This window comes from Echeneis naucrates, chromosome 4 (assembly GCF_900963305.1).
Source record: "Echeneis naucrates chromosome 4, fEcheNa1.1, whole genome shotgun sequence".
In the NCBI taxonomy this organism is placed as follows: domain Eukaryota; kingdom Metazoa; phylum Chordata; class Actinopteri; order Carangiformes; family Echeneidae; genus Echeneis; species Echeneis naucrates.
Window position 1 is genome coordinate 3,280,912 of NC_042514.1, and position 12,140 is coordinate 3,293,051.

A 12,140-nucleotide genomic window follows, 5' to 3' on the forward strand; every position below is an offset into this window, starting at 1 on the left:
ACAAATACAACTATTTGGAAGAAAATGCAGTCATAAATGTTTACTTCATCAACAGCATTGATTGTTGTAAAATTGATAATGGCCACTAGTCTAGTTTATCCGTATTGCAGCTTCTTGGTCGTAAAATACAAAAACAACACAAAAGACAATAAAAACACAACAAAGAAACACCCACTCCAATGCTTCCACTTGCATGAGCAGGACCGCACCTTGTTTTCGGAGTCATTCAGGCGACTTAGAGATTGTACATTAATTATCTGAGCCCCGGTATTAAAATATTTCTACTACTTTTTCTACTACAAAACAATTTAATGAAAACTAACTATCACCGAATAAATATAATCGGAAAAATAGTGTGCCCCAGGAAAGCTCCGACCGGTCATCGAACGCAGCCTTTCGCACGTCTTTTCTACATCTATTCTCGTACGCCGTGAACGCAGCACCAAACGACAGCAGGCAGAGGTGAAAAGTCTGGATCATGTTTTCACTCCAGCGGAGACACACTTGAACCACAAAAGGACACCGTAAATCAAGACACACTGAGGCGGAGAGCAGGGCACGTCGAAGTTCCCGTCCACCGAGAGCAGACATTAATGTTGTTGTTGTTAGCCCGACAGCTAGCGCAAGCTGAAATTTGTTAGCTAGCTAACGGAAGGGGACCCTGTTAGCTAACCGCCACCATCATCGCTCCCTAAAGCCAGCTGTGCATCGCCCTGTCTTCCTACGATGGGAAACACAGCCACTGCCAAGAAAGGCAATGAGCAAGAAAGCGGTAAGCCACCCGAAAACTGCCCCGGCTAGCCTGGTTAGCCGCCGTTTAACAACCTTTAGCCCGCTAAGCACGGCGTGCTAAAGTCAGCCTTTAGCGGCAGTTAGCTGACGGCACAGTGAAAATGCGCTGCAGAGAAGAACCATCTTTGATGGGGCAGTTTACAAGGTGTGTGTGTGTTAGCTCCATCCCCTCATGGTTTCTGACTGCTGAGCTCACTTTGAGGAGGGCTGGTGGTGGGGGTGTGGAGGTACTGTGCCACAGATGATGCAGCCAGCTAATCTTTGCAAAAAAAAAAAAAAAAAAGAAAAGACCAAAATGGCAGTGTGCTGGGTCCCTCACCAATGCTGTTGAGCACAGCAGGAAAATACACAAAGAAAGGTCCTTGACTAAGCGAAAGAAAAGCTTGCAATGACCGTCTGGCTCTGTAATGTTGAGCTGAAGTGATCAAGGAAGGAGCCGTGTTTAATTTAATGTGAGCAGCCTGATAACATCAGCAAACACTGGTCTCCACCAAAGCTGCAGTGCAAGGCCCCAGCTTTGATAACAACAGGTACCTGTAGTGTGAAAGACAAGTTCAGGGAAATACAAGGTTAGTGGTTGTAATATACAAGTGCTTTACTTTTTGTTTTTGTTGTTTTTTTTTTTTTTCCAAACAAGGTATGTAAAATGGCTTTGCAATAGCTTTTAGTAAAGCAGGTAAAGAGTAATGTGTCAAGCCAGCTGTAAATCTGAATGTTATGCTTTGGTAAATGTTTTATTAAAGAGGCATTCATCTTTTGTGTTGATGCTGTAACCTCGGGGGGGAAGGGGGCTTCTCTTCTGGAAACCTTGCACCTGTTGACAAGCAATTTTACAATCTCAAGTGCTAAACCACTTGAAAGCAGCAGCGAGGGCACTGTGTTGTGTTTAGGGTGCGTTTGTCAGAAGTGACCGAGCTAATCCACTAAACTGTATCACGAGCATTGGTCTGTCTGCAGAGCAATGATCTTGACCTGCTTTCTGATTGGCAGTAATCCATACTGTCTGTTAGCTCTTTGATGTGAGCCACCTGTGGAATCTTAAGGCACATGTTGCGGGTTATGCACAATAACACAAGCTGCTAAGACTTGTTTACACAATGTTGTTGTCATTTAGATTTGAGCTGTTTGTGACTGTGATGTGACCAAAAGCAACTCCAAAACAAATCTGAGTACACTAGCATTGGAAAAAAAAAAAATATGCGGCATAAGAATCAGTTTGTAAGAGTGAGTTTAGACAGGAGGGAAATCTCCTTGAACAGGTGCATTGTTAAACTTTACCACCAGAGAGCATGATAACATGGAGATAACTTCACTCTCTGTTTGTCAGACGGTGTTACAGGTCTGCAGCTTCCTTATCAGCTCTCTGAATGCACCACAGATGTGCTCAGTTTTTGACAAGATGCTGGGCTTTTTCCATGCTTTCGATCAATTTGCACACCTTTGTCAGAGCAGCATCACCATTTGCATGGGGGACCAAGAAGTCCTTTGAAATGACACCGCACATAACAAGTACGGCTTGTTGCTGATACTGAGGCAGAGCACTTGAACAGGAAGCTTAACTTTGTGTGGTTAGCCAAGCATTGCTGAGCACTTGGCTGCATGCAGGAAGCTGGTGTCACTCATTTCATTTCAGTCTGAAAACGGTTGGCTTTGTCTGGGAGCGTTTTCACTCACACAACTCAAGAAATTTGTCTCAAAATGGCTCAGGGAAAGGAGCAATCCTTCGCCAGCCGGCTTTTTCATAAATATCGTAAGACAAGCCAAGACCAGAGAGGACAAGAGAGTGACGTGCCTCATATCTCTGAATTCACCATCATGTGGGACGAGTTGAGTAAGTGCAGTGTTGCTTTTACTCTTGAAATGTGACCGCCATCATTTGAAACGCTGAGCAGGATGGGCCTCAACATGCATAAGTTGTTTAAATTTACTCGACGCTTGTAAACCAAACCCAGGTTTGTATTTGTCCAAATTGTACAGGTCTTTGCTAAATGCGTGAGTTTAATATTGAATTTTTCTTTTTCATTAACCTGGTTGTTTTGCTGACAGTCAAGATTTAAAAGTTCAAGCAGCTGCCCGGTTTCATAACCTTTGTTATTTAGTGCTTCTCCTTCCTCATTAGGTTCACAATTGGAGAATTTTCACACAGTTTTTTGGACATGAGTAAAATCAGTTTAGGTGTAGCACTCTGTAGTGCAAGCCATTTGTGGCGCTTTGGATGCTTATATCATTTTAATATCACTGTCCTGTCATTTTTGTCAACAGTTTTGCTAGAAAGAAATGTGCTTTCATGTGTGGTCTTTATAATGTCTTTCCAATACTGTTTTTTTTTTTTTTTTTTTTTTTGGTTTTTTTTAAACCTTCTTTGTGGCAAATGATTGTAGATTGACATTATTTCATGCAGAGTAGGATAAGCCGCCTCCAGCGCTGGTTCAAAAAATAAATAAATAAAGAGAGTCAGCTCTGCAGAATCAAGTAACCATAGATCTCTATTTGTTGCATAGTTGTATGGATGAAGGACTAAATGTATATAAAAGATACAGCAGTTTATAAATATCAGTAGATATTGATTTTGCAGTTTACAGACAAAGCATAAGAAATAAGTCTATAAGAAATAAAGTTATAAATATAGGTCTATAGGCAGGGTGCCTGATGTTGTCTGCTCCAGTGTCATTTTGTTGTGTGTTGCATTTAATCCACTTGAATCTTTAATGTTCTTGTTTTTAGCGCTACATAAATGTTTCTCCTCTCTTTCTCTTCTCCATCATTTCCATCCATGTGGGTCAATGTTCCTGCAAACCCTTGGTGAACTGTAGAGACTTTTGGTATGCTCATTTTTCCATGAGCCGTCCTAAATCACAGAGTGATAGTGTTTATTCTGCAGCTTAGGCGTACCAGGCTTGTACCATTGTATCTAAATAACACAAGGTTAAACAATGTAGCCAGTTAACACACAGATTCCACATATACAGCAGTCCATCAATGCTACGTATGCTTTAAATCAGTAACAGTATGCCAAAGTGTAACATCAACTAGACATTAGACACCTGCAATGACTCTGTGACTTTGGACATCTCATGTCTGCTGTGACTTTCATATTGCACAGTCTTTCTAATGCCTGCACAATAGTCTGAGTTATGTTATGCATTGTGTCTTTCCTCTCTGACTATTATTACTGCCTCCCCCTTTTTTACTCCCACCTACTCCGAAAGAGATGCAGAATAGCTTGAGCTTGAATTGGCCACTTTTGTAAACTTCACAAGAGCTCTTCGCATCACTTTATTAACTACAATTTCCTGCTTAGGTGTGTGGTTTTGAGTTTTGTTAAGGAGGTATATTTTGGCATTTTGTCAAATGTAGCCCTTCCTTCACAGTGCGTGACATTTGCCTGACCTTAAAGTGCATTTGTTCCCCTGAACCTTTGAACTACCTTTGTTTTGGTTTCCTCAACATGTTGTTGTTACCTCGTGTGATGAACTTGAACTTGTGTCACTAATTACACGCTTTTTTTTTTTTTTTTTTTTTTGCATTTCCCTCTTGCTTTTGCAGTGAAAGAGTTCTTAGCTAAAGCCAAAGAAGATTTTTTAAGAAAATGGGAGTGTCCACCACAGGTGCGTGATCTCAAGTTCTTATTTCTTTGGCGCTTAAGTCTTTTAATCTTGATTGTTAGATGGTTGCGTAATTGTTATTAAGATGCCTTTACATTGAAAAAATGTTTACTTCAAGCAGCAATAAGACTAAATGTTAAGTGTTAAATGGGGCATACACAAGAGATGAAGCATTTCAGTCATCAATTTGCTGTCTCACTGTCACTGATAATGTGTTTCCTTAGAGCACAACTGGCCTGGATGACTTTGATAGGTTTAAGACTTTGGGCACTGGCTCATTCGGGCGAGTTATGCTTGTCAAACATAAAGGAACAAACCAGTTCTACGCCATGAAGATCTTGGACAAACAAAAAGTAAGTGCATTCTTTTAGAGAAAATGCTTTACTCGTCTCACAAGAACTAATGCTGTGAGTAATAAGGGATGTCTGGGAGAAGCAGACTCTGATGTGCTTGACAAAATGTAAATGCTGTGTATCTCACAAAAGGAAATGGAGCGCTTCCTTTTGCACGCTGCCAGCCATGTTATCATTGAAAACCTCAGAGGCTCTTCACGATGAGAGTTTCGATCTTTAAATACTGATGTGAAAGCGGTGGTGGCTGCAGCAGCAGTGGGAGGAGGTGGCTAGCATATCCTCAGTGTGGTGGTCATGCAGCATGTCTGTTCCATTGAATTTCACAAAGACGGTTTAAGAAAAATCTGATCTGTCTTTCTGTTTCAGCTGCAGTGTAGAGTAATTTTTCTTCTTTTTGTGTTGTGACACTTTCCTTTCTGAGCTCTTAAAGGATAACATGTTTTTGCAAAGCTTTGTTTTCAGTAAAGTATGAAGATTTACTTATACCTAAGTAAAATACCTAAGTTGCTTGAGATCCAGGAAGAAATTCATCAAAGCAAATATCTTGACCAACCGTCATATCACTGTATACCAGCTAAGTCCTGGAATTATTGAAGCTGTTTGAGTCTGATAATGGCAATTAACACTTTGAATCTTGAATAACCTTCCTTTTTCTTTGCTACGAACTGAATCTTTGTTAGTTTTCACACTTTTCTGTGATGATTTGATTCCACACATGACTCACACCTTGGCTGTCCAAGCTTCCCACCAACTCAACAAGAGCAATCTAGATTAGTTGTACATTAATCAAGGAAGTTTGCAAAGTTTTTTTTTTTTTTTTTTTTTTTTGTTACTTTTGTTTCTTTCTTTTTTTACTTTACTAGAATATATGGACACCTGTAGCTAGTCAATGATAATCTGTCATTATATTACGATACCCAACTCAGAAATTGGGAAACCCTTCTGGGAACTGCAGCTTTATCTTGTTGCACACATATCAATGTCAAGAACATAAAATTTTATGTTGTACTTTTATTCAGGTGGTGAAATTGAAGCAAATAGAGCACACACTAAATGAAAAGAGAATACTACAGGCCGTTTCCTTCCCCTTCCTCGTCAGATTGGAGTACGCCTTCAAGGTACACAGCGTCACCCACCTCAGACAACCACAAGAACAGTTTGTTTTCATATTTAACCAAAGATTTATTCAGCAAATCTCAAACAGTCATCTGTGGCTTCACAAAAAAATTATATACCTATTCTGACACAGCTTCCTTTAATCTGATTGTTGGGTTTTGTGTTGTTGTTGTTGTTGTTTGTTGCTTTGTTTTGTTTAGTTTTTTTATTATTATTTCTCTCTATCACTCTCTCGTCAAACAGAAGAGTGTTTAGAGGTCACATTCACTGTGTTGTTGTAATCCTGCTGAAAGGTTTCTGGCTTTGTTACAGGACAACTCAAACCTCTACATGGTGATGGAATATGTTCCTGGTGGAGAGATGTTCTCCCACCTCAGACGTATTGGAAGGTTCAGGTAAGGACTGGTTAAATATTTATTTGGAGGGCTGTTTCAGTTTTCTAATAGCTGGACAAATCATTTTAAGTTTGAATAATTGTGTTTGCTCCTTGTGCATTTCACCAATGTCTTACTGTCTATGTTACCTTCTTTCAGTGAACATCATGCAAGATTTTATGCAGCTCAGATAGTACTCACCTTCGAGTACCTTCACTCCTTAGACCTCATCTACAGAGACCTGAAGCCTGAAAACCTGCTCATAGATCAACAGGGATATATCCAGGTACACAGTCTATACAAAGCTTTTAATACAAAAGTAAATAAACTGAAGAGGTGTCAGATGTCAATGAATTCAATGTGTATAATATTAATTGTACTCTTTGGTAATATAGAAGGAAGCCAAAAGCAGTTTTCACTAGATATTAATGTATCTAGGGGAAGTTGTTTAAAAAAAAAAAAAAAAGTTGCACAAATAAACACACGTGGAGTGATTCAGTCTGCTAGTAAAATTTCTAACGAAAACAAACATTACCAGATGGAGACTTCTGTTAATAGCTACGTTTAAGATGTTGGGTAAGTCGGCCTTTCACACTGGATCTTACCAAGCTCCTGTTGTTTTTTCAGGTCACAGACTTCGGCTTTGCCAAAAGAGTAAAAGGAAGAACCTGGACTTTGTGTGGAACTCCTGAGTACCTGGCTCCAGAGATCATCCTCAGCAAGGTGAGCCTGTTTAAACACAGCCAAAACAGCCACCTTCCTGCTGCCCTGTTCAGATGAATGAGAACAGGAACCTCTTTAGTATTTCATCTCCCTTCACTCTATCTGGATTTCAAATGAACCTGTGGTTCTGTTTGACAGAAATAGACAGAACATGATGCAACAAAGGTCCCTTGGCATGGGAGTCAAGCCACGGACATTGTGGCAATGTGGTAACCGCCTCAAAGGTTACACCACTGGACTCCTAAACTGGCTGTTAGAGAATGAGGAAATTTTGATGACGAAGCAAAACTAGGCAAGATATGATTGAGAAGCAAAAGCTGCCGTTTTCGATTGAGAAACTTCTCAGTTTGAGGACAAAAGATGACATGTCAAAAATGAAGATGAAAATAATGAGGCAAAAATTAGAGAGGCATCAAAGGTTCCTGGTTTGCCTGAAAAATATAGTTAGAAAAAGGCAGAAAATGACACAAAGGCAGGTTTTGTGGGTTACCAGAAAACAAATTGAAAACCACTTCATGATTTCATGGCAAGCCAAGAATTATCTTTTCCTTTTCAACAAACAGGAGGAGATTTGACATGATCTTCACCTCAGAGGATACAGGACAAGATGCACCCTAACCCTGAGTTTTGGAACTGACTACAAATGTACAAAATACTAAGAGAAAACCTTTGTGTCTTTCAGGGCTACAACAAAGCTGTGGACTGGTGGGCTCTTGGAGTCCTTATTTATGAGATGGCTGCCGGTTATCCCCCCTTTTTTGCTGATCAGCCTATCCAGATCTACGAAAAGATTGTGTCTGGCAAGGTATGCTGGGTTAGTTGTAAGTAAGGAACGAAACAAAGGGGCAATTTAATGCTTCACCATTGATCAGCCGGAGAATCGGTGTTGAGGAGAAACTCAACACTGTTTCTCCAGTGGCCCTTTACTTCTCTTCACTTACTGTAATCCATCATATTAAAGGAATCAGGTTAAGTAACGAAATGTTCTTCTGTGCATTGGCTTTTGGTAATTCAGTTTCTTTATTGTTGAATCTTGTAGGTACGATTCCCCTCCCACTTTAGCTCCGACCTGAAGGACTTGCTGAGAAACCTGCTACAGGTTGACCTGACCAAGAGATTTGGCAACCTGAAGAATGGTGTGAATGACATAAAAAATCACAAGTGGTTCTCCACAACAGACTGGATCGCCGTCTACCAGAGAAAGGTGTGTTTTGAATTACTGTTAGCTGCAATGAACATCCGCCTTCTCACTTTACACATAGATATGAATATAAGAATGGAAGTGAAGCATGTAGCATTGAAATATATGCGAAAATTATCCTACTTCTTATTTGATTTATTTCCTAAGTAAATGTTTCTGATTTGTTAAGTCTGAGTCTTTAGCAACAGGTCTTCTTCAATGAAACATGAGTTACTAAATTACCTTTCCCATTTAGTTGAAAATGAACTATAAAGCGGGATATGCATTACTAGGTGTGGCTATCCTGTGATTAACACTGTCCCTCAGTGCCACCTTCTCCTCCGGATATAGTTTCTTCTCATTTCAAAAACTAACATGGCAATGGCCAATTTACAAGGGATCAAAACGGCAGCTCACAACCCGAAGGGGAATGCCACAGGAAGAGATAAATATTGCATTCTGTGTTTTTAGGTCGAAGCCCCTTTCTTGCCAAAGTGCAGAGGACCAGGAGATACGAGCAACTTTGACGACTACGAAGAGGAGGACATTCGTGTCTCACAAACAGAAAAGTGTGCAAAAGAGTTTGCTGAGTTCTAGTGAGTGGGCAAGAGTCCCATCAGGGCTCCAGTGTTTTGGGATATTTGCACTCTCCTGAGGGTTAAGGTGGAACTGAGGCCGTCACATGTTCAAAACAAACGTCTCATTCCTTCATTCCACACGGCTGAATGAGGTCCTTCTTGCCATGATCCTGCGTGCAGTTAGCACTAACCTATACACAGGCACATTATGCAGGCACCCCTTGTGCTGCAACACAAAAATACTAGACCACTTCCTCCTTTTTTGTCATTTTGTTTCCTATGTTTGCCACTTTTTAGTTTCCTTCCTCCTCTTTATTTTAATTTCAAATTCTTAGTTTTGAAAAGCAAAATGGGAACTAATATCAATCCAATTTTTCAAGTGGCACAAAGAGTTATTGATTGTATTAGCTGGTATTGCACCTTTTGTGTATAAGCTTTGGTGAAAATAGGAGGGATGTTTTTTTTTTTTTTTTCTCCTCTGATTCCGATTTTTAAGATATAGTTTTGCCAGTTGTCTATTGTCTGTTACATGCCTGAGTGTGTTTTAGGTTTCCCTTTATCACTCATTAATCATGAACACTTTAACATTAACCATTACTCATCATTCTGGCGTCCTTAAGACCTACAACCGTGTATTTGTGCATATAGAAATATACATATACGATACATACGATTTGAACACTGTTTTGTTAAAGCATGACCAAAATTCAGTCGAAGAAAGTGGTTGTTCAGCGATGGACAGAAAACACGGATGACCTCCTGTTTCTGGGGTATTAGTACCCGAGGCATTTGATTCTTGAAGAGACTGATTAACAGTGACAAGTGTTATTGTGCAACAGAAACTTGTCAGTGCTGTATTAGTTGATCAGTTGTAGCATTGTTTTATCCATATCCATCACGGGACGTTTCCTTTTACCTCAGACTTGGTGTGGTGTTAAATGAATGGAAGGGAATGATATATTTTTCAGGTACAACTCTTGTTTTAAATTAACAGAAGCTGGTGAAGTTCAAGCATGGTCATCTGTCTTTGGTGTGTCCGAACCAATATATGAAGTGCATTGATGAAGCATTTTGTGATAGCTTAAAGGTCAGTCGGCAGGTACGTCGTCATGGCAACGAAGCAGTGTTGGACGTATGTTGTCTATTTGGGGTTCCTTTTCAATTCTTCTTTTTTTTCTGTTGTTTTTAAAAGCTTTTCAAAGTGTTTGCAGAGCACTTGGAAGACATTGCATAACTGCCATATTTGCTTTATTTTAAATATTTACTTTTGCATGTTTGTTACATTTGTACAGCAGTGTCACAACAAGCTAACAGTGACCTAAAAGTGTTCCCATATTTTTTGTTGTTTTTCCCATTGTTACCTTTTGAATTGTTTCATAGCTTGGGACATTGATCCATTAGGTAGGTACTTTTTATGTAAGTGACATATTCCTCTGCATAAGTCAACACAAAAGTAAACACACTTTAGACATAACATAATGAAAAAAAGCAAAACAAATCTATCATAACCTTAAAGTATTAATTCATCCTGGTCACTTACTTTAAAACAGCAGCTATAGTTGGTTGTTTCTCTGCATCATCTTCAAAAAAAAAAAAGTACACTGTGATGGAGCAATATTTGCTCATTCTTCCTCGCAAAATTGCTCAGGCTGAGTCAGGTTAGTTAGAGAAAGATAATGGACAAAATTGCTGTAGTCATGTCTCAAATATTGAAAGGGAGTAATGTCAGAAATCTGACTTCTGAAGTTTGTTGTTTTGTTTTCTTTTGTTTTGTTTTGTTTTTTTATTGAGAGCCACTCCTGTTAAGTTATTGTTGCGTATTTTTTAATACAGATTCCGTCTCCCTTCTTTTAGTTTTCTTTCTTCTGGCTAGGCACCATTCATTCCCATCAGTTCTGACACATCGCCTGTCCATGCTGCCAAGATATTGTTCCTCACCAGTGTGACACTTCGGACATATTTTGAAAAGGGGAAAAAAAAAGGATATCTACAAGATCAAAGTGTCCACTTGTTGAATTTCCAGATGTCAGAAAGGTTCTCTGTTTCTGATCCCTTTGACTCCGCCGTCCACATGGGAGGCCATTGGAGGGGAAAGAGTGTGAGGTCATTTCTGCAGGGTGGACACAGGGAAATCAAATTTTACACTGTTGGAAATAATAATGCATTCTTGACAAGTCTTTTTAAATTCAAAATCTCTAGTTTAGATTTTTATTTGACATGGTGCTCAAGTCCTTGTAGATGAAGAAAAATGCAATTTAATCAAGTTCAACAATCTTAGACAACCAAATGTGAAAAAGGGGACTGAATGCCTGTCTGCTTTTTATTGAGGTACTTGTGTTCTGTTTTTGGCCTGAATCAATTCATTGGTTGAGCACACAATGTTACATTTCACTTAACCCTTATTTCATTTCTAAAGGCACAACCACTTTCTTATGCTATTTTTATTTATATTTAGAGATGTCTAATGAGATAACATTTTTAAATGTTTAAACTTGCATAGTTCTCAATGTATAATGAGACTCCAAATGTTTTATTCACGTAAGTGTTATACATAGTGAATATATTGGATTATTTATTTGTACTGTTTTGGTTTTTTTTTTGCCCTCAAAGGAATAACAGATTTATAGAAAAGAGCTTATTTACCACAGTTATAGACACTGATGCCTATTTAAATTTATATTATATCCTCATATTTTAACTTATTTTTTCTTCAATCTATTGTTTTGACCTTTTTTTAAAAAAAAAAAAAAAACTAACTTCAGCTTTACTAAAGAGGATAAATTTCCTAATTTAAAGGTTGAGCGGAATGTAATTGCTGAATCAATGGCATTTCTTTATTTGGACAAAGTTTGAAAACAACTACACCTGGGAAATCAGCATGTTTCAGTCCAAACTGCCTGTGTGTAAATCTTCCCACAAAGTGTGCAGGAAAATCCACAGCTCTTCTTCTTCTGTGTCATTGATGCCCCACCCGCCCCCAAACTCATGTGTGTAATGTTGTTTGTCATATTTGATGTAAATGATGACACTTCTCCCTGAGCCACTTCACACTCCTTTTATTGAAGGAAATTGGTTTATGAGTTCTTCGTAGCTAGTCACACATGCCAGTACGGGATCAATAATCTGAAATGTGTCTGTATTTAGTTTGTGGGATATTTTGCACATCATTTAGAAGGCTGACACGTTTTTTCCCACCCATATTTACTTGTGTTTGCAAGGGGAATAGACTTTGCTGTAGCAGATTTTATGTAACAAAGGACATGTCACTATAATAAATTCTTTTTATTAAAAACTATAATTGTTTGTAGTCAATAAACGCCTACTGTGTGTGTGTAAAAATGACAGTGATGAGTTTCAGTGGGTGCTTAATCGCTTTCGTCTTGCAGAAACTACATTTCCCATGATGCTCTGCCGTCATG

General features: G+C 38.9%; 1 protein-coding gene across 3 annotated transcripts; it reads left to right on the plus strand.

Moving 5' to 3' along the window:
* The first annotated feature begins 442 nt into the window (after positions 1-442).
* Positions 443-12,016, plus strand: prkacba (protein kinase, cAMP-dependent, catalytic, beta a). 3 transcript variants are annotated; one of them, XM_029500925.1, is made up of 11 exons: positions 443-772; positions 3,606-3,614; positions 4,339-4,400; positions 4,622-4,750; positions 5,770-5,868; positions 6,179-6,261; positions 6,400-6,526; positions 6,868-6,963; positions 7,646-7,768; positions 8,003-8,167; positions 8,615-12,016. In XM_029500925.1, exons 1-11 carry the CDS (start codon positions 727-729, stop codon positions 8,738-8,740), a joined length of 1,065 nt encoding a protein of 354 aa, XP_029356785.1. In that variant the 5' UTR covers positions 443-726; the 3' UTR covers positions 8,741-12,016. The 3 variants fall into 3 exon arrangements, with proteins under 3 accessions (XP_029356785.1, XP_029356786.1, XP_029356784.1); XM_029500926.1 differs by lacking the exon at positions 3,606-3,614; XM_029500924.1 differs by lacking the exons at positions 443-772; positions 3,606-3,614 and adding an exon at positions 2,080-2,623.
* Positions 12,017-12,140: the final 124 nt, after the last annotated feature.

Coding starts and splice junctions, on each gene's coding strand:
- prkacba (XM_029500924.1), top strand. CDS start 2,491: ATGGCTCAGGGAAAGGAGCAATCCTTCGCCAGCCGGCTTTTTCATAAA. Junction 2,624..4,338: donor CATCATGTGGGACGAGTTGA/GTAAGTGCAGTG, acceptor TTGCTTTTGCAG/TGAAAGAGTTCTTAGCTAAA. Junction 6,262..6,399: donor AGACGTATTGGAAGGTTCAG/GTAAGGACTGGT, acceptor ACCTTCTTTCAG/TGAACATCATGCAAGATTTT.